The sequence below is a fragment of the Nyctibius grandis genome, chromosome 8 (assembly GCF_013368605.1).
Source record: "Nyctibius grandis isolate bNycGra1 chromosome 8, bNycGra1.pri, whole genome shotgun sequence".
Taxonomy (NCBI): domain Eukaryota; kingdom Metazoa; phylum Chordata; class Aves; order Nyctibiiformes; family Nyctibiidae; genus Nyctibius; species Nyctibius grandis.
The window spans coordinates 14400905-14423105 of NC_090665.1; the positions used below are offsets into that span (position 1 = coordinate 14400905).

At 38.3% G+C, this 22201-nt stretch overlaps 1 protein-coding gene across 6 annotated transcripts in view; it reads left to right on the forward strand.

Moving 5' to 3' along the window:
- Window positions 1–22201, forward strand: part of DLG1 (discs large MAGUK scaffold protein 1) — a 160795-nt gene that overhangs the window by 49779 nt on the left and 88815 nt on the right. For all 6 annotated transcript variants that reach the window (XM_068407156.1, XM_068407159.1, XM_068407161.1 and 3 more), the window contains exon 4: window positions 10105–10269. In XM_068407156.1, the coding sequence (XP_068263257.1) occupies window positions 10105–10269 (165 nt within the window). The remainder of the gene's footprint in view (window positions 1–10104; window positions 10270–22201) is intronic.

A 22201-nucleotide genomic window follows, 5' to 3' on the forward strand; every position in this document is an offset into this window, starting at 1 on the left:
TGTGTCCAAAGCATTTTTCAGTTGAAAAGATGTATATATTTATTGATGAATTTGGAAGCTATTTGCTGTGAAGTTAAGATTTCTTTCCTTCTTTTCGTGGAACTGCACGTCCTTTTTTTTATTTATAAGATATTCTCATATTTAAATAATAAACTTGGGAAGAAAGCCATACAATGAAAATACTATCTTCATTTTAATTTTGCCAGCTGAGCCGCAGAGGAGAGATGCTGTTCACTTTAGCACCAAACTAAAAATATCCAACCAACATCCAGAATCCACTTTAGGCATTTTGTGTCGCATCCGAGAGCCATGGCTGCACTTCCTACTGCACTCGCGTGTCAGCGGCTCTTTTATTGTCTGTCAGAATGCATTAATGACTACTTTTACCTTGCTCCAATTCAGCCCACCCCAGAACCCGCCGGGCGTGGGAAGGAAAAGCCTACCCGGGGGAAGGGCACGGAGCTGCGGGGGTCCGGGGTGCGACGGGCCGGCCCTTAATGCTGAACGCTAATAAGAAGTGTATCTTACAGACCCCTCGTGTCGAGTGCAATGAGTTTAGCAGTGTTGTGTTTTAAAATATCTTAGGCTATTTATTATCTTTAGGTTTTAATTATCTTCAAATAAACACGTATTGCTTTTAATACAGAGTGGGTACTCTCTACTGTCTACATCCCAAATGAATGGAAGGATTTACATTTAAATAGTTGTGACCTCCTGGTAGTGCAGAGAGATTTTGCACTAGGCACTTGCGGTTTTTTGAAGAAAAGTTGCAGGGTTGTGTTGCACTAAAAATAAAATACTCTTGTCCTGTGAGAAGATAGCCTTTGAAGACTGAAAGAGTCAATATTTAAATGACAATGTGAAACAGTAATACAGGATAACCTGCTCAGTCCTTTACATAAAGAAACAATTCATCTTACACAAGTAATCTTATGAAATAGTGTTTTCTGTTTTCCTGTACTGTTTTTTGACCACATGTGAAAAGAACATTCTCAATTACATTTCCTTGGCATTCTGAAACAGGTGAACTTCACTACAAATATTTCTGGTGTTTTTGTAAATGTACGTATGTATCTTAAATTGTTGTATCACTTCTGGATATCCGTGACAGGAAGCATGACATAGATACTTACATTTAACACTAGCTGGGCATTTTGACATATGATGGAACGCAGTGACCTAAATAAACATGTTCTATGCAGTTTTATTCAAGATACGATGTCAAACTGAAACTACCCAAGGGCAGTGAAATGCCTTATGGTTTTGTCTTGGCTCTAATTATTAAAAGAAAACTTAGTGCTTTTGAGAATGAAGCTATTAGTTACTCAAAATACTGAACTTGTGTTTAAAAAAACAAACCAAAAGATCAAAAAACTTGTTCTAATATTTCAGGTCATGCAGTTTATCATATTTTGAGGCCTAAATTGAAAATAATACCGAATGTCCTATTCCGTGATCAGTGAAGATGTTCTGAAAGCGCACAAACACGTATCCTCTTTTCTTATGCTACTGAAGTTTCTTTTCTTATCCACAGGCTTTCAGCTTTTCAGTGTGAATTGCTGTTCACCTGCAAAGAGACTTTACTTGGCTTCCATAGTGTGCCTGGTTTTTACAAAGGAAAAGTTTTCAAGTTAGCTTCAGTTCTGCAATAACGGAGCATACCTTTTGTTCTGTGTCCTTTTCCTTTCCTCCATGAGGAAGTTACCCTTGTTTTCCTAAGCACTCGTTTCTGGTTTAGCACTTCCACTGGACTACAGGGAAGACTTGTATAGCATCTTAATATACTATTCATTTTGGATTAGTTTTGTTTTAGCAAGATTATGCAAAATTTGGCTGTATTGCAGCTGCTGCTGTTACAGTTGTTGGAGCTTATTTTCTGCTGAAGGGTATCTGGAGGTCAGAGTTGTGAAGGTTGGTGTCTGGGGAGATGTGAGTAGAACTGTAGGTATTAGATTTTTCTCTTCATCTGCTTTTCACATGTTGCATCCTAGTCCTTTTATACAGGATTGGAGATGTTGAATGGCAAGCAGTGTTTCTGAACAGCTTTGGTTTTTGGAATGATCCTTTGAAGGGTCCTTTCAGATTTAGTTTAACTTCTAAAGTGGAGCGGTGCCTGAACAAGGACAGGTGTTTAACCCTGGGGAGTCAGGTGCAAATCGTCTAAAGCCACTTTGTTTCATCATGCTGCCTACTGCATCAGAGAGGGTCTGCCTCTGTGAGCTTCTATATATTTATTGAATTCACATGATTAGATTTACTTATTAAAGTCCTCACTTATTCTTAACCTCTTTCAAAACATGATTGGACTTGTACAGTGAAAACTAAAACTTAACCTGGGGACAGACTGTGTGAGTCAGGCTGCATGTTTTCCTGGGTTTTGTTTGTCATATTTTTTGTTTGAAGTGTGCAGTAACTTGGGAGTCCTATTGCTGTGTGGGTGGGGAGGGTTAAAATCTGGAGAAGGGAAGTGAGTATAAGAAGGTCAATTTATGAGCTTCTGAATTGTTTTTTAAACATCTTATCACTCTTCTATTAAAGCTGTTTTAGCACTGATTTTTTTTCTTTGTATGTAGAGAAGATACATTAGAATAATAAAATCATAGAATCGTTTTGGTTGGAAAGGACCTTTAAGATCACAGAGTCCAACCGTTAACCTAACACTAAGTTCACCACTAAACCATGTCCCTAAGCACCACGTCTTACTTGTCTTTTAAATACCTTCAGGGATGTTGACTCAACCCCTTCCCTGGGCAGCCTGTTCCAATGTTTGATAACCCTTTCAGTGAAGAAATTTTTCCTGATATCCAATCTAAACCTCCCCTGGTGCAACTTGAGGCCGTTTCCTCTCATCCTATCGCTTGTTACCTGGGAGAAGAGACCAACACCTGCCTCACTACAACCTCCTTTCGGGTAGTTGTAGAGAGCAATAAGGTCTCCCCTGAGCCTCCTTTTCTCCAGTCTAAACAACCCCAGTTCCCTCAGCTGCTCCTCATAAGACTTGTTCTCCAGACCCTTCATGAGCTTTGTTGCCCTTCTTTGGACTCTCTCCAGCACCTCAATGTCTTTCTTGTAGTGAGGGGCCCAGAACTGAACAGTGTTTGAGGTGCAGCCTCACCAGTGCCGAGTACAGGGAGACGATCTCTTCCCTAGTCCTGCTGGCCACACTATTTCTGACACAAGCCAGGATGCTGTTGTCTGCCCTGACCACCTGGTCACACTGCTGGCTCATATTGAGCTGGCTGTTGATCAATACCCCCAGGTCCTTTTCCTCCAGGCAGCTTTCCAGCCACTCTTCCCCAAGCCTGTAGTGTTGCATGGGGTTGTTGTGACACAGATCCCTCTGCAGACCCTTCCTACCCTCCAGCAGATCAACACTCCTGCCCAACTTTTTGTTGTCTGTGAACTTACTGAGGGTGAACTTGATCCCCTGGTCTAGATCATTGATAAAGATATTAAAGAGAACGGGCCCCAGTACTGAGCCGTGGGGAACACCACTTGTGACCGGCCGCCAACTGGATTTAACTCCATTCACCACAACTCTTTGGGCCCGGCCATCCAGCCAGTTTTTTACCCAGCAAAGCATACGCCTGTCCAAGCCATGAGCAGTCAGTTTCTCCAGGAGGATGCTGTGGGAGACAGAGTCAAAGACCTTACTAAAGTCTAGGTAGACAACATCTACAGCCTTTCCCTCGTCCAGTAAGCGGGTCATCTTGTCATAGAAGGAGATCAGGTTAGTCAAGCAGGACCTGCCTTTCATAAACCCATGCTGACTGGGCCTGATTGCCTGGTTGTTCTGTACGTGCTGCGTGATGGCACTCCAGATGATTTGCTCCATGAATCTTCCCTGGCACCGAGGTCAGACTGACAGGCCTGTAGTTCCCCGAACCCTCCTTCCGGCCCTTCTTGTAGATAGGCATCACATTTTCTAATTTCCAGTCATCTGGGACCTCCCCGGTTAGCCAGGACTGCTGATAAATGATGGGAAGTGGCTTGGTGAGCACTTCGCCAGCTCTCTCAGTACCCTTGCGTGGATCCCATCCGGCACCGTAGAATTGTGTGTGTCTAAGTGGCATAGTAGGTCGCTAACCATTTCCCCCTTGGATTATGGGGGCTTCATTCTGTTCCCTGTCCTCCAGCTCACGAGGCTGGGCACCTGGAGAACAACTCGTCTTACTGCTAAAGACTGAGGCAAAGAAGGCATTAAGCACCTCAGCCTTTTCCTCATCCTTTGTCACTATGTTTCCCCCTACATCCAGTAAAGGATGGAGATTCTCCTTGGCCCTCCTCTTGTTGCTGATATATTTATAGAAACATTTTTTTATTGTCTCTTATGACAGTGGCCAGATTAAATTCTAGCTGGGCTTTGACCCTTCTAATTTTTATTATTGCGCTTTCAAATTTGTTTTCACATAAGCCAGTGGATTGATGTGTACGTCTAATATGAATTGGATTTTGATACACATCCTGTTTTGAAGAGAGCTGTAGTTACTGCTGCCTTGCATTTTGTAATTAAATTATCTGGTAGTTAAGGATGTTCTTGTGTAATTAATTTTCTGTCTATGAACATGTCATTCTGTATGGCTTGAATCTCTGGAATAACAGCACTGTATGCTGTTGGGGATATGGGTCACCAGTTTAGGGCATGGGATTGTTTAAGTGTTCTTAAAATAATTTCCTTTCATTTCTGTTTCAATAAGATTTCTCATTAGAGGATCTTTAAAAAAAAACCAAACCACAACTTAATTATCTCTAGGAGGTAGATTATGCATGAATCTGTTTGAAATATCTTCTTTTAAAAATATAGATAAGAGCTTAGGAAGACTAAAGAGAACCTTTTTTTTAGAATGAGTTTCCTAAAGCTTTTCTGTACTTTTTCTGTGAACAGGTGATCTGTATTCTGAAAAATGGTGCTATAAAATGTCCACAAAATCCTTGTTTGTCCTGCATGTTGTTGCAGGTAATTTGTTCATCCTTATTTTTGTCTAACTCTGCTAGGTCTGGGAATTGAAGCAGGGAGGCTGTGGGCCCGAACAACTAAAACAATGAATGATTGCACTGTGGGGAATTTGGACCATCTTCTCATCTCATGTAAACTAGCACTGGTTTCTTAACGTAAATGGATTTTTCAGTAGCTTACACCAGTAAATAATTTAGTCCTTAGTGTTTGGTGACAGTTCAAAACTCATTGAAGGTGTAATCTAACCTGAAGAAGTCTTGTTAACTATGTTGTATCAGAAGAGAAATGTTTTTAATTTTGACACACCTATATACCTGCAACTGAATCCTTTGGGACGATGTCTCTGTTAGAAGTATGTGTTAAATGTTTAGCACTTGGTTGCTTTGGACTTTAAATTATGATTATAAATTATACAGCAGTCCATAAAGCTTCTTAAGAATAGTTAAATTGCTTGGCTACACCCTAACTGAGTGCTGGGAAACTTCCGAGGTGTGCAGCTGAGGCAGTCTCTCTGCAAGTTCAGAGCTGCTTTGCCATACCTGCCTTTTTTTTTTCCCCACTTTGATCTGTCGTGCCCATTGCTTGCCTGTCTCTTCTAAACTAGGGTCTCCTTGGAGCCTGGATTTGGGTGCAGGATTGGATTATCTTGGTTGTAAGCAGAGAAATGGTGGTCTGCTAGCCACTATGAGATGGGTTGGTCCTACTCTCTACCTGCTTTTCTCCCTTTTATGCCAGCACTGCTGCATGTCTCATCTTGTTATGAGCCGCTTTAGGGAATTAAAGACAATTTAATATTGCTGGAAGAGGGAACAAACATTTTGCTGGATTAGTTTGCTGAGCTTGCTCACCATCTGAGGTCAGATGTGTACAAGCAGCAAGGAAGGGGCAGGGAGACATAGTTGTACAGCTGGACCAAGAGGAGTTGAAGGGTCCTGCTCCTTTGGACAGTGGCTGCCCTCTGAGTGAGCTAGGCTCTAGTGTGAGATGGTATCTTTAGACTCCTATGGAGGGTAACTTGCATGGGATTTTGCTTCATATGTAGCAGCAGAATTAACTTGGCATGACTGAAACAGTTGACTGAATTCTTGTTCAAGGGGTGGCAGCTCCTGGGAGAGGAAAGGAATGGGCAATGTTGGATGGTGGCTGTTTGACCATGCCAGATCACTTGAATGCACTACCTCAGTCAAGAGGCACAGCATTTCAGATGTGATGCTCCATAGTAAAGTAGTATGAAACACTTCCAATTCCGTGGAGAATTAGCTGTTATAAGATACAGTAATTTGCTTTATGTGAAGCATTTTGCTCAAAAGTAATTTCTGCAAAGGGCAAGGATAGTGTGGTACCTTTCAGAATAAGAAGTATTGTGGATATTATGTCTTCATTTACTTTGTGTCCTTGTCTTGTCTTCTATTTGGACTTTGAAACCTTATCCTGTAAGTATTTCAGTTAGTGCATTTTAAACATGAATTCTGTTTTTTTTTTAGTAGTTTCAAGTTGGGAAATATTTTGCAAATAATATTAAAGTCAGTCTTGAATATTGCGTCAAAATCCATATAGCACTTCACATTAAAGACGGGGTTTTTTGAGAAGCTTACAGCCCTTGTCAGTGCCTCATATGAGAGAGAATCCTTTACCACAACATTGTTTCAGTTTTAAACATAAATTATAATGATCTATTGAAACTTCATGTGCACTATGTTATTATAAGCACTGATACATTGTATAACGTACACATATGCTTCTTAGTGAAATCTAGAACCTGTTTACACTCAGGCATGTCCAATTACTTGTTTCTAATAAATGTGTCTGGTTTCAGGAAAAAAAATCAAGGTAATTCTGTGCTTTGCCTGAAGGTATTGACTGTTCTGCAAAGGAAGTTAAGTTTGACTGACTGGTGACTATCTTATTAATTTTTTTTTGGTAATAAAACTGGAACGATCCACTTCTAGCTTTCCACAGGTCTCATCTGAGATGAACCAGGAACTTAACGTACTTTCAGATCCCATTTTCCTGTATTTCATAGTCAAATCGAAGCTTGAGATCTGGGAGGGACATTTTGGATCACAGGTCCAGCCAAATACTGCCTTCACCAGTGGAGCAGGCTCCTTTAAGCTAGCAGAATTCCTGCTTTCCCTGATGTTACAGGACATTTTCTGTGCTTCTTGCAGCTCTAATGTTTATTTTATCTGATTTCCAATGTGATCTTACTTATGCTCTGATAACGTTCACTTGTATTTTTGGCCAACACTGTTCTTTAAATGATAATTCTTCCCTGTTTCTGATGTTTAACATGGCTACTCTAGAGAGTTAATGTCAACTCCTTTCAGGGTTTTGTTTTGATAAGTTAAAAACAAGTCAATCTCAGGAAAACAGATGAATGGCAAGAGTCTGAGGCTGAGCAATCTAGTATCTCCCTGCTGCAGGGAAAGGAAAGAAAAAGAGCTTTTATTTTCTGCTAGTAGTGAGCTATTAAGTTGGCTTGGTCATCTCATGAAACCTCTCTGCTAAAGATTTGAAACATTAGGGCTTTTTGAGTAACCATTGCAATTTTTCACAACTATCAGCATTCATCATCTCTCCTTTGCCATCCAGCAAAAGAGAAGGTATGGAAGTATTTTGAGGCTGGTTGTTGTAATAACAGAAGTCTTAATGCTCTTGCTTTCCTCTTTGGAATTATTTCTTCTGCCTTGTTCTTCTCTGCTAACCATTGGTATTTATAGAGAAAATATACTTGTATTGCTTCTAATTTCTAATTCTTCAAAACCATAATTTCTCTCATATAGTAGAACTTGATCTTGTATGGTCTCAGTGAAGGGTTGAATTGAGTAGGATGGATAAAGATTTTTTAACTTTAAGTACAAAAATAAAACAGGATTATAACTTCAAAGATCTCTGACTTCTCATCAGTTACTGGCTAAAAGAAACGGCACCTTCAGTGTCTGCCTGTATGTGTGTGGTTGGGTGTGGGTTTGTTGTTGTTTTGGGGTTTGGAGGCAGGGGTGGGGATGGTGTGCGGTAGGGCAGCAGGCTGTGACTGGGTGAAGTGCAGTGGGTGATGGAAATGTAAAGCCACAAGTTGTTCCTTCTAAGTTAGCAAGGGAGCTCAGCTTGTCTCCCAAGGACTCTTATTCTTGGCAGAACAACGTGTCAGGGAAGAGAAGAGCAAACAAATCCTTCCCCTTTCAGCACAAGTCAGTTGTGACTTTAGCTGCCCCATTGAACCACTTCTTTGCTGGCAAAACTCTGCAATATAGCTGTACGATGAGTCTACAGAAGACAGAGTAGAATGTATAGCTCATTTCCAAAAGAGAGATCCTGCCCTGATTTCCCCCCTTCTTTTGCACTGTCTCTGGCTTTCTTTGAGTCCCTGCCTGAATCGGGGTCAGTAATGCAGTACAAGTCTAACCCTGTAAAGGAGAAGAAAAAAGTTGGCAATTTTCTGCTGATTTGACTGCCAGAACCAAAGAAAGGGTGAGGATATGGTGCTTTCCCCAGGGATTGGGAGACAAAGAAGAATAAGAGATTCCTGTTGTTAGGAGTTTAGCTGTCCAGTTTGGCCATTCTTAAAGATTGGTTTTTGCTGGATAGACAAAAAATTTAGTCTGCCTGTAAGACAGGCACATGGGGGTGGGTGGGCAGGAAGCAAATGGGTTAAGCATTGCAGGAATTGGTAACTGATGGGTCATTTCAAGCAGTTGCTTTGTCGCTTATGCTGTAGACTTTATAACCTTGTAATACTTCAGGACTCTTCTGTGAAGGGCAGGGATCTTTGTGGTAGCCTGAAATCATAGTTTGATGTGACTGTTAACACAGTTAGTTATCATACACTGTTTCTCGGGTACTACCTTGGTGTTGTGTTTATGTGCTTATAGACAAATGGGTTAGTTGCAGTGATCTACTGGTTTACAATGTAGAAATGACTTAAGAAGATGACGACTATTTTTGATTTAAACTGTACTATGTAAATCTTAGAATTGTTAGAAGACATTTCCTTGAGTATTTTTTTTATCCTAAGTATACTTTATTAATAAGAGGAATAGATTTTTCCAAGTTTAAAACCATTACATGTTCAGAAGATTTTTCTGTTCCTGTAATGACATGCTTTCCCTGTAAACTCCTAACAACTATGTGTGTACTCTGGAGTGTAGTAGCAGTGTGTGAAAGTGAATGTGGTTATAAAATATTGGGGTACATCTTGTGGACACAGTAAACCGTGCTGGAGAAAAGTTACATGACTTCAGCTCTCAGCTGTAGTTTTAACTAGCAATAAAATGCGTGGACTGCCTGAAGTGCCTCAGAATTGGCTGAGATTACAAAGGTGAAACTGGGGTGAAGCTTATATTTAAGTATATTTTTAATGTGCGCCCACGTTAGCTCTGGAGTTTGGAGGTGCTGGATGAGCAGTTAACGCTGCACTCCAGAGAACAGGTGAATATTATGTACGCTCCTGATTTCATTAATATCTTTTAGTAGGGATCTGCACAGTCTGACTAGAACGCATCCCTGGTGGCTAAGTAATAGGTTCTGGTTTTTGAAATTGAATGCAAATTAATAAGACCGAGACTGAATAATGTCTTGTGTTTCTGTTTGAAGACTGACTTGTTGGGGAAGCTTAATCTGTCTAGTAGCAAACCCACATTTTATTGTTTTATAATGAAGCGAGCAGTAGTGAATTGCTGTATTGATACCCCAGGATAAAAGCTGAAACTCTTTAGCTGACAAAAAATGCTTTTGCAGATGTGCAAAATCGGAAGTGTAGCAAAAAGTATAGTTTTTAAAGGCAGGGCAAGGTGATAAATCCAGTTGGTACTGGGAGTTTCTGCTATTAGGGAATATTGTAGTGTTAAAGTGTTTAAGAAGAAACTAGTAAAGGGAAAAGTTCTTTGGAAAAGGGTTTGGAGACATTTTACTGTACACAAATAGGCAAAAGAGAATTAGGTAGCTTTATAGTAGACTAGCTGAGATTAAGAAGGCTGGAAACTTTTTAGACAGGATCAGTCTTTAAACTGAAAATACTGATTCAAACTTTTATTTCTAGATTTTATTGCCCTGAACTCAGCAGGGTCAGAAAAGTAACTTTTTCTGTCTGGATAATCTTTTCACATTTCTGTGATGGACTGATCTTTTCCTATCATTGTTTTCTTCAGAAATACCGCTATCAGGATGAAGATACACCTCCACAGGAGCACAGCTCTCCACACATTACCAACGAGGTGACGGGTCCAGAGCTGGTTCATGTATCAGAGAAGAATCTGTCACAGATTGAGAATGTCCATGGATTTGTTTCTCATTCTCATATTTCACCAGTAAAGGTAGGCATTTTTAAAGTTACAGTAAGAGTGAACTGTGTTGATGTACTCTCCAGGGATATAATTTTGTGGGGAAAAAAATTGCATGAGATACACCTGCTTCTGTTTTTTTTTTATGGAACTGCTCATTTGTAAAATTCACTTTGTAGATGTTAAGGCACTGCCTTAGTTCCACTAAACATGTGTGATAGTAAAATGCCCAGATAACAAATGTAGTTAACTTAAGGTCTCAGACGTAATTTTGAGGGGTGCTATAGTTACTGCTGTCAGTTATGTTTTGGATTTTCTACCAGCATCCTGTAGAATCAGTTCTGAGTTTGTTTCTAGTAAATATTTTACTTGAGGACCTATGTGGAAAAGGTAATAAGCGGAGTGTAATGTATGTCTCTGGAGTTTTTCGGTGTACAGGGCCATTATTCTCAAGACAACTCCAGTAACTTCAAAATAGATTTAAAAATTAAGAGGACAAACTGAGTGTGAGGTTTTGGAGGGGATTGTAGCAGGCAGTTTTATTTACTGGATTACTAGGGAGATGTAGCGTAATAATTTTCTGAATAGCATAATATTTTAGTATGCCGGACCAAATCCTGTTTTCTATAACGCCTCTGAGTCTTCATGGCTTATTTTGAGGAAAAAGTGGTGAAATTGTTTGATGCTGGTCAGTATTTGGGCTTTGGAATGATGAGGTGGGCTTACATTGTAGTAGGCCTATAGCTCAGTATCTTTAGCATGAATTGTTGGTGTGTGGTGGTACCCTTTGTGACTGAAATTGGCAGTGTACTGTAACAAGTGCAGCTGTATTTGAAGAAAAAAGTTGTTTTGAATGTAGTTACATTTCCAGAATTTTTTTTTATTATGAAGAAAAATCTTGTTGAATATATCAGCTCTTTATAATTGACTTGTAATGATTCTAGAAGAACCAACTGTAGCAGGTGAGTGTGTTTAGTAACTGTGTTCCAGCTTTTCTAAGATTTTAAAAATGTACATGTTGGTATTGAACACGTTTACTTTTACTTATAACTCCATGATGAACTCTGTGTGTTTCCATAGTCTTCAGGAGCTAGACAAGCTAAATTCTTTAAGCCCTAATAGATAACGTTTTTGAATTGGACTATATTAACCTCTGAAGAGCCTTGTAAGAAAGCTAATATGACAAACCTTTCATTTTGAGAACGGCTAGGACCTCAGTCTTCTGTTGCTTATGAAGGTAGACACACAGTAACACACTTTCACATGTCTATTTCTCTGAATTTATTGATATTCAGAAAGTAATACATCACCTTTTGTGTGCAACCAAAAAAATCCTCTGCCTCTGGGGGCTTAGGTCAACTCTGTTTATTCATAAGCTTTTCCTAATTCATAGTGCAGTTAGTCTTGCATTTCAGAAAGCATAAAGGGATCAAAAAGATAAAGATGCACACTGTAAAACTGTAATAAGTGATGAGTATAATGCATTTCATAATCCAGAAACTCATAGAAATAAAAAATAAAATTCTAGAATGGGTACATGAGACTGAAAATCTTATTTCTTGGAACTGACTTGGTGTTATTTCATTGTACTTGAGACTGTTCAAAGGGCTGTAATTGCCTTGGTTTCCTTCTGGCTGCCTGGATCTAAGGGAAACCAAACTACTCAGAATAGTTCTTGTATTTGACTTTATTTCAGATTATTTTGGCAAATAGCCAACTACAGAAATATAAGGTGAGGATTTTATATTGGCAATATTAACATTCCATGGAAGATGACTTAATTTCTCACCTCTCTACAGTGTGAGTGATCTCTACCTTACAGAGATCCTACCAGGCAGTTGCCACAAACAAGCAAGGCTTGTATTTAGAATGTCATCTGGGACCCTTAATTATCTGTTTTAATTGAGCTTTTTCTAACTACTTAACCTTTCTGTAAAGACACTGATGTAAAATTCAGAACAGCTTTACAGAAATGGATATGAATGATTGTAGTCTGCCTTCCTCTGCTCAGATGTCATCTAAACTGAAAATTTTTTTTACTTTTCTTGGGTTGTGTTGAATATACAACTCTGCTGCAGTGTTCTGCAAGAAAGAAACCGTGCCTCCTTTAAAATATTCTGGAAATCGAGTTAAGCAGTATCTAAGTATAATTACAAAATATGGTGAGGCCTTTTCAAAATACTGTCTATCTTAGGTCTCTGAGGAAGATTACTATTGTCTTTCTCAAATTGCTAAGTGCTGGGAAATCACCACTTGATAGGAAAGAATGTGTATGAGAAGTATCATTGTGCAACTCGTATTAATGTTTATACCAAGTATCTGACTATTTTTAGGTGACTACTGTCTTTTAATTTCAAAGCAGTGTATGTTAGAACTGAAATTTCTCTGAGCTTTGTTCATCTGAAAACCGGATGGGTGCTCCAGGTTTCAGTTGTTTACCAGCATTTTATGGAACTTTGAATTCTGATGCTGAGTTGGCTGCTGACTTGCTTCTCTCCAGAAGAAGTTAACTTCTTTGCATAAATAGTTTGTAATCAGTCTGAGGTCTTAAGGCATTTGGAGTGAGGGATGCATTCATAGTTTCGTAGGCCCTGGGAGTCTTTGTGGGACCTTTTAGAGTAAAATGCCTTTGAGCTCACAAAAACTCTTTTCAGTCAGGAGATGGTTTGCTAAAGTTATTGGAATAAATGCTGTTAAAACTTGAACTTGAGTATGTCAGAAAAAAACTAAGGTTGCTATTGTATAATTAGTATAGCTGGTCCTCTCTTCTTTTGGCCTGGTGATCTGCAAGACGTTCATAGTTTTGGCATAGGTCATGCTGAAGATCAATTTAGCAACAACAGCTCTGAGTTAAGAGTGCTTTGTGTAATTTATTTGGTAGGGTGGCTTGATGCACTGTGTGGGGACCAGTTCTTGGCTAATATAAAAGATCTTGATTAGCATTGTTCAATAGTACATTTGCTTAAGGAAACTAAATGTAATAGAGGATGTTGTGTTTATTCTACTAATAAAATAATAAGAGAAGATTGTTTTAAAATATAAATGTTAAATACTCTTGAAATTTCAAATACAGATTTGTTAGTTTGAAGAACAAACGTAAACAGTGGATTTATGATGATGTGCTGCTTTTTAAGAAATGCTGCAGAGGGCAGTAGCATCAGACTTGGAGGAACACCTTTTATAGCAAGCCCTCTGCGGTCTAGAGCAATAATACAGAACATGACCAGAAGACAGTGAAGAAGGGCGATGCCTGGTTTTAGCTAGTTTACATTTTGTTCTTGAGAGAAGCTTTCAAATTTTGTAGGACTTAAAGCGGCTCTTACAAGTTGCTTGGACAGGTAGATGGTTTTCAAAGAGCAGCTTACAAGTGGGTATCCCAAATTTTTAGAGGATGAGCATGTGACTACTATTTGTCAAATGTTCCATCTTAAGTACTGCAGTAACTCAAGGTGGTTTACCTTCTTGACAGAGGGGTGGGCTACCCCAGATTCAGGTTGCGGTAAAATTTTTTTGTTTGCAATTAGCATGAAATAACTGATACTAGCTGTATACTGATCTAAAGTTCAAACATGAGACAGAGCTTACAAGTTTTGTGTTGTTAGAGTGGAGCTTTGTCAGTTTAAGAAGAAATGTTCACTTCGTATGACTTGAGCATCAAAGAAGAAAACTTTATCCAGGAGATTTTGTGTCCTCTGTTCCCTGTTTAGTACTGTGTGAAGTGGAACTCTTCTTAATTCTGTAAAACAACTTTTTTTGAATGTTTAATGGTAGTGGATCATGAACAGATAGTGAAGATGGTCAAACTTCAAATCCTTCATAAATATTCTGTCCCAAACATTTTAAAGAATATTTTCAGGTAGGTAGGCAGCTAGTACCAGAATTTCTTCAGTAGGAGATTTCCAGATTCCTTGTAGAAACTTGTGACTACAATGCGAGGGTCCTTGAGCTGGCGGTGAAGTTGAATTGACTTCGATGCAGTTGAGGCGGCCCCTTGTGCCAGGACCGGCCGCTGGGTGGCGGTGCTGCACCAGGCTCGATGCGGGCTGTAGCGCTGAGGGAGCTCCTCTGTCCGCCCTGCAGCTGCCGGGCTTGGGGTTAACGGTTGTCTTTGTTAAATAGCTCCAACCAAGTGGAATCTGTCATGGATATGATATGATACCAAACAAGTTTTTAAACTGTGAAGCGGAAGTTGGAGTTTTCTATCAAGGAAAAAAGCTTTGAGCGATAGATTATTACAAGGTTTAAAAATAATGGGTCATGATGTAATAAGACAAAAAAAAATCTGTCTTAAATTACAGTATTCTTTATTTAAATCAACCTGTGCATGAAAGGGAAAATGTTTTATCTATAGCTCTGTATTTATGATGTATCATGGCAATTCAATATTTAACTGTAGACCCTGATTAGAGCTTGTATATATCTATCTGTGTTATGTTTGTGTATTATATGTTGGTATTTGGGGCTGTTATTTCACTGAAGCTCCAAAGAAAACATGCAATAATTTGTAAACTACTAAATATATTTTGTACTGGAAAGGTACACCATGACTGGTGTGATAAATATTAATCTTTATCCTGCTCTGTAATAAACTCTTAATATTACAGTATTCACCATAGTTCCATTATATCCACAATTCCCATTCCAAATTTGCACAAGGCTGTTCTTGGAGAGTTTTCCAAGTATTTGATAAGTTTATAAATGATTTTATAGTGTGGCTGCCTGCAGTAACAGGAAGCTAGACATACTGATTCAGAAAAGTCTCTTCAGTTCTTTTTTTCTGCAACCAAATCTTTTTCACAGATCTGTCTCTGGAGATTTTTACCACAGCACCACTCTTCAAAGGGTATGAGAATAATGCTTGCACTTGGTTTGTTCCTTACACACATAGCGGACATTGGCAGCTGAACAGAAATGCTTTAGTTGGAACATTGTACTAGCTTTATTAGTCTAGTAAGGTATCTAAAATTGCTTATTCATGCTATACAGTAAAATTTTAATTACTGACTGAATAGCACAGCCATAAGGAACTAAAAGTATTCTGCTGATTGAATATTTGGCATCTTTAGAACAGCTTTGTGCAATCATTGATGAAGTGGCAGAACAATCCAGGAATTGTGAGAAATAGGGTGTGTGGGGGGGGTATGTTAATCTTTAACTTATGGTTACATAATTATGGACCCTTGTACATATTTCATGCAACACAGTTGGCTACTGTTCTCAAATGGTCACAGAAATTATCTCTGTACGGGTCATGCTGGGAAAAAACAATACTGAGCAGGGCAGGCAGTGCAGTGATTGGCCTTTTTCATTACCGGCTGCCCGTTTGATCTCCTAGAAACTTATTTCAGTGAAGAAGACTAGGACTTCATAGTATTATGACATTAAATGCAAATGAGTTATTGTTTTTCTGTCTTTCAACAGTGAAGTATTTCCAACTAAGGTGAAATACTGTTCCCATTGAAAAAGATGAGTTTTACCCCCAAATTTTAACTATGAGAATCTTTTTGCCCACGTGAAGTATCTGTCGTTGGGTCCAAAAATAATCTTATAATGTGTTGAATACCTTCGAACCAGTAGCTTTGCCCCATGTCAGTGCCCCTCTGCTCTACCTGTGTTTGCCTAGCAGTGTCAGATCTGGGAGAAATTAAACTTATTCAGGCTCAGTTTGCGTTAGAGTGAAAGTAGTCCTTTATCAGAATAAAAGTAGTAACATAGAGTTTACCTTCTTTGGCTCTATGAATCACTGAACTGTTGGAGCTTGGGATGCTATAGTCAGGAGGGAGGAATTACTCTATGCTTACACTATTAGCTACCGAGACAGACAGTAGGTTAGTTGGGCATTTTATTTGACCTAGTGCAGTGATTATGTGCTTGTTGGTAAGAAGTATGCTCTTTAGCCTTACCTTTCCTCTTGCTTAGAAGCAGCGGCCTCTGTATTTGTGCCAGATACCCCATACTTAGTGTAGTGTACACATCCTTTCAAAAAAGTTTCTAATAGTATCTATCAGTGGTACCCAAACCTTCTACATGACGGGCTTTGTAATTGTAGTACAGCAGTCCAGTTGACTACAAGCACTGTAGTTTTACTCTGAAATAAATGTCTTGTGCCCACTTAGTGTGTGCCTGCTTTTTTTCACATTTTAGACATCTTTGGAAAAGTATTTCCAGGACCTAATGGTACACAAGCTTAATGGTTTTAAATTAGCTCCAATATGAAACCGCTTATCTATTAGTGCTGCAATGCTGTATAACAGTCTACTTAAACTGACTGTGATATCACAGGAATGAAATATGGTAAGGTGGTACTTGTTCTTAAAATTGCATCCAGAAGGGAGAGGAGAAATGAGAACTCAGCCTCGTTTATGTACTGGCAAAACATGGTGAAACTATTCTAAAGAGCAGAATCAATGAGTATGTGGAGAAATTACAGATGAGAAAGTAATGAAAGCATTGTAAAGAGAAGTTCTGCTGCATAAATCTCTTAGAGCATGTGCATAAAGATCATCTTGTTGATGTAGGTTTGTACGGTTTCTTAGATGCACACAAAGAAATTCCTCAAAAAGGCTTACAGAGAAATTTAAGCTGTCACAGAATAAGAAAAAAATATTTTGGGATTTACTTGGTTTAAAAAAAAAAAACAAACCCAAACCAACAACAAAGGAAAGTAAAGGGTAAGAAAGAAGATCAGTAATCATGATGGATGGAGGTTACCAGAAGGATCTCAGAAGAACTTGTGTTCTCATTGCATCATCTCAGAGGAATGAGAGCTCAGGGTTATAACAGATTAATGGAATAATCATCTCGGTGCTCAAGTTACAGTCAAAAAGGCAAATGAAATACAAGGAATATCTGGGGAAGCAAATGGGAATAAAACTGCATTATTTTATCCCTAGAAATCTGCGGTGTTCCTTATCTTGATGAAGAAGGCATTTCAATTTAGAAATGGTTCATAGAAGATGAGTAAGAGTGGTCAGAGTCAGGGGCAGCTACTGTACAATGAAAGATGAATCAGTTTGCTCAGTTTGGGAAAGAGCTGAGTCAGGAGATATCAATAAAACTACAGTCAGTAAGGCTGGGTCACTAAAATCATGAAAATTTAGGGAACGGTTGCTTCAGAAACATAAATTTATATTCAGAAATATAAATTAGCAGGTGATAGTTGTCTTATAGCTCCGAAATGCAGTGATCTCCAGTCAGTCTCTGACTTTAGAATAATCTTTCAGCTGCTGATGGTCTTTTGGTTTCTGGCTACACCAGTAAAGGTATTACAGCATGCATTGCTTGTCTCTTCTGCCCTTTTTCTTCACCTGGAAGCAAGCACCTTTATTTGACTCCTTCCCATTAATCTGTATGGGAAATGACTGGTTATGTAAATGTGCATATACACACATGCTTCCTTTAATGCAGGACAACCTCCTTTCCCTGTGAACCTGAAACTTGTGCTGATAAGCTCAACAGGTTCCCTTCTCTTTATCTCCTGATGTGTCTCCCTCCTTACCCCCATTCCTTCAAGTGCTTGCCCAGAAATCTTTTAGAGCTTGTGGATCTTCTGTTAAAATAGACTTCTCTGTTCATTAGGAGAGTTTTTCTGCTCTCAGAAAGAACTGATGGTCTTTATGATTTGAGCAACTATGAAGGCACGTTCAAGGCTAGCTTTCAAAGTAATTGTAACTTCCTATTTGCCTTAGTACATTTTCTTGTTATTTTATTCCCTGAATCCTGCTCCCATCTGAGCAGGTAGGCAAGTACCCTGAAGATGAAGATGCTGTTTCCATTTAGAAATTAAAGATTGGATGACATGTAATTTGTAAGATTGGTTAATATTTATGATTGTGAGAAAGTTGCAATCTGTTACCTTTTTCTAAATGGAGACCTTTCTAAAGCTTTATGATATCTTCAGCAGGAAGACAGTACTTCTGAAGTGAGGAACATACCTAGAATAGGGGAAATTACATGAAAAACTTGAACATACCCTCAGAAATACTCATTTTTAGGCCAGCATCATACTTTGGTGGTCACTCTTAAGAGGAGGTACTCTACAATCTTTAATTGAAACACCTTGCCCAAGTTCTTGATAGGTTACTGCTTTTAAACTTCCTGTAATTGAAGAATATCCAAATATGTGCAAAGGTGTCAATTTGTGTCTCATTGTAAGAAGCAGTTGACTAAATCTGCCCCTTTTTCAGTATGGATCCGCTCAACAAATTCTTGTTAACAGAGACAAGAAAGAAAAACTGTGACAGATGGACTGTGGATTAATCCAAACATTAGAACAACCTAAGATACAGTAATCAACATCAAGTCTTCTTAATAACTGGTTATATTCTTTTTGCCTGAGATTTCCCCTGAGCTCTCAGTTCAGTTGGGTTCATTTTGATGACTGACGAAAGCCTGAAGAAACTTGCATTAAACACAGGATGTTTTTATCAGTCTGGCGTGCCAAAAAGATGGGCAGGAGGTTCATGAACAGGGTACGGAAGACCAGGCAGTTTAATCTGCACAGATTGGTAAGTTGTCTGAGGTATATAATGATTAATAATGTAATAATCTCTTATATTCAATGTTTATACTAAAATGTATCATTATAGAATAATTGTGCTAGGGTGTTTACTTGTAAGGTAGTTTCAGGAGTAAAATACTTTTTATTGACTATGTAAATTACACTTGATCAAGGGCTATCCTTTCAGTCCTGTCTCTCAACTAAAAGCTAAGATAGGCTTTATAACATATCTTAGCGGAAAGGGCTGACAGTTTATCTTTCTACACTGTCCAGTTTGAGTAGTGTACTCCTGGGCTTTGGCTTAGAATATTGCATATGCTTGTTAATGAGACTTAAATTTATTATGCTAGTAAAAATGTATTAAACATAAAATTCTGAAAAGTGTAAAAAGTAAACATGAATTTATATCTGCATTTTCAGTGGTGTTTTTTCTTCCCCTGCATGGAGAGTTAAAGTTGCATAGTCTATATTTGAGTATTTAAATGGAATTCTGCACATTTCTTTTGTCTCTCTTTTTTTCGTAAAAACTTCAGTGGTGCTGAAAATAAGTCCCTGCCATTGTTTTAGGTGGTTCTTGAATTTTCTCTATGAAGTATATCAGTTTATTCCTTTAGGGTCTGCGCTTATTTTAGCCAATATTCTGTTTAGCAGGATGGTAATAAAACTAATACAAGACACTTCTCAAATGTTTCGGGGGTTTTGTTGTTGTTGTTTAAAACAGGTAATTGAGATATAACTGCTGTTTGCATATACAAACAGTTTTTGTTGCTGTGCATTTTAAATTTCAAGGTGTGCGTGCTGCTTGTAAGGGTAAGTCCAGGAAAACTTTATCTTTGGATTAAAATATGCATTATGTCATGTTTTAACTTTTTGCAGCAAGCTGATAATAAGAGTTGGCTCAGGTACAAAATCACAGGAACTTTATTCCAAGTATTTGATGTTAATTTTTAAATTCAGTAACCGCTGTGATTACAATACCTTGTTAATTGGCTGCAGAACAAATAATGCTACTCTGCATTCAGTACAAATGCAGATGTATCTTTCAGTAAATTTATTAAGCTGTAGAAAGGTATGTGTACTGATGTAGAAATCTTACTTATGTTCCGGGGGTTTTTTTATCTGCAGATTTTCAGTTCTTGCTTCACAGTCGATAGGGGCTTTTTTGTTTTGCTGTGGTGTTTGGTTTTGGTGGTTTTTTTATTTTTTTTTTTTTTTTTTTTTTTTTGTGGGTGATGGGGTGTTTTTTGTTTGTTTGTTTGGTGTTTTTTTTTAAATTTTATCCTCATCAGTTCAATATTCAGATTATGAAACAGGGATGACGGAAGCTCACAGCTCCCTTTAGGACTTCCTGAGATTCCCGGGTGTGCCTCCCTCTTCTACCTCCTGACTCTGGAGGCCATCATTCACAGATGCAATTTCAGCTGCCGCCTCTGTGTTGATGATTCTTAGGTTGTCTCCTTTCTCTGGATACTTCTTTTTTTTTCTCCAAATAGCACTTTCTCTGATTTCTAGTTGTAGGTGTTTGACCGTCTGTTGAAATGCTCTTTGACCAAAACAAGCCCTTGTTTTTACTCCCACCTATCGTTGTTTCAGTTGTACAAGCGACCATTCTTCTAGTCTGGGACTCCTTTGCATTATCCTGGTGTTGTAGCATCTCTGGAGTTATGCCATGCCTTTATCTTCAGGTTGCTTTGTAACTTGTGAAAATCAGGATTTGTCTCATCACCACAGTACAGGCTCCTTCTACAAATAACTGCAACTGTATCTTCTTCGGCATCAGCAAATCTTGCTCAATATCATTACCATCCATATGGAGTGTAGGTGACACAGATTGCTGTCTTGTATCACCAGTGTGATTGCATAACCTGTTCCTGAAGGACTTTTCTGGATTTCTGTCTGCATTGAAATGAAATCATCATAGCTTCATTTTAAGGAAATATTTTTTCCTTATGAGCCTTTCCTGAAGTGCTGATTTCTGAAGTCTCTATTGGTGATGCCACAGTTGATTGTTGGCTGGGTGGGAATCATTCTTGAAAGAAACTGCCTTAAAACACAGCAAATCTGTCTCATCTTCAGACAGATTGATATAACAGCAAGAAAAATAGGTGCTTGGTACATTGTTTGTTCACGTATTGTGGTGTTTCCTTTTCACAATTTTAAACAATACTATCCCATGTGACTCAGTTTGAAGCCTATGGAGACATATATATAAAATTGAATTCTTAAAGATGTTTTTTGTGAGTTACGCTAATATTCTTGTGCTCTCAGATCTTCTAAAATGTACAGAGGTGTCGACATTCAAGGCTATATGAAGAAAAACATAAAAAATACTTTTGCTTTGACTCTTTTCATAGACTCAGAATTCAAAGCATGTAATTTGTAGTTGGTTCCAAACATCTTCACTCATAGCTGGGGATTAAGGAATTTCTCCAGTAATAAATTCATAGGCCTTTTTCAGACTAGGTATTTTCTTCGAGTCTGGAAAAAGGTAAGGCTCAGGTAGGGCTACATCTTCCCATGAAAAGAATTCGCATTATAAAAAGCTTGTCCATGAAAGGGATCACTGAATCTGCTATGTTTCAGGCATTTCTTTACCTCCATTATCTACCTCATGAACATAGCTTTGAGGACACTGCACAAGTCAGACCAAGTTTCATATGACTTACACTGATAAGCATTGTATTTTGTGAATATTAATAAAGTCTGCTGAAAGATGTACTCAAAATATTTGTATGTGATATATTATTGAGCTGTACTAGGGACTAGAAGTAAATAGTGCATTGATCTTATTACCACGGTTTTAAATTAATGTACTTATTATTTCTGCTTCTGATGTAAGCTGCCAGGAAAAATGTGTTGCACAGACTAGGGCAGCTGTCAGTAAGAATTTGTTAAGCAGAAAAGTATATTCATTGCACCAAAAAGAAGTATATGGAGGAATTTGGTAATCCCCACTAAAATGGAGATCATGAGTCAGTGGATTTGAAGGATCGTGGTGTTGTAACTTGTGGCAGCGTAGTAAGGAACTCTTCTGCCTTTATTCATCATATTGAGAATTTTCTTCATTTTGAAAATGTTTGCCCTCGTGTTATTATTGTGTCTGTTAGAGCATTTTCTACAGAAATATACCACAAACAGTTTTGATAAGTTTCTGTTGGATTTCCAGAGGCAAGCTTGTACTGACAGCCTTGACACTTTGCCGATTTCCTAAGTAATCTTTGATGCGAGCTGGAGGATTTTTCTTAAAATAATTGACTACAAAATTTTGAATGGTGAATTCTGTAAGGTAACTTGAATTCTTATAATCTTTTAGATATTTACTGCGTCACTTCTCCTTTTTTAATGTGAAGAGAGCAGAGAAAATGTACACCTATAGCAGTAATACTCTTGTGATTTGCATTGGAAATGAAAGTAATTTTGTAGAAAATTCATTAGTGCATAATAAGAATTTTTCAGTTTTTGCCA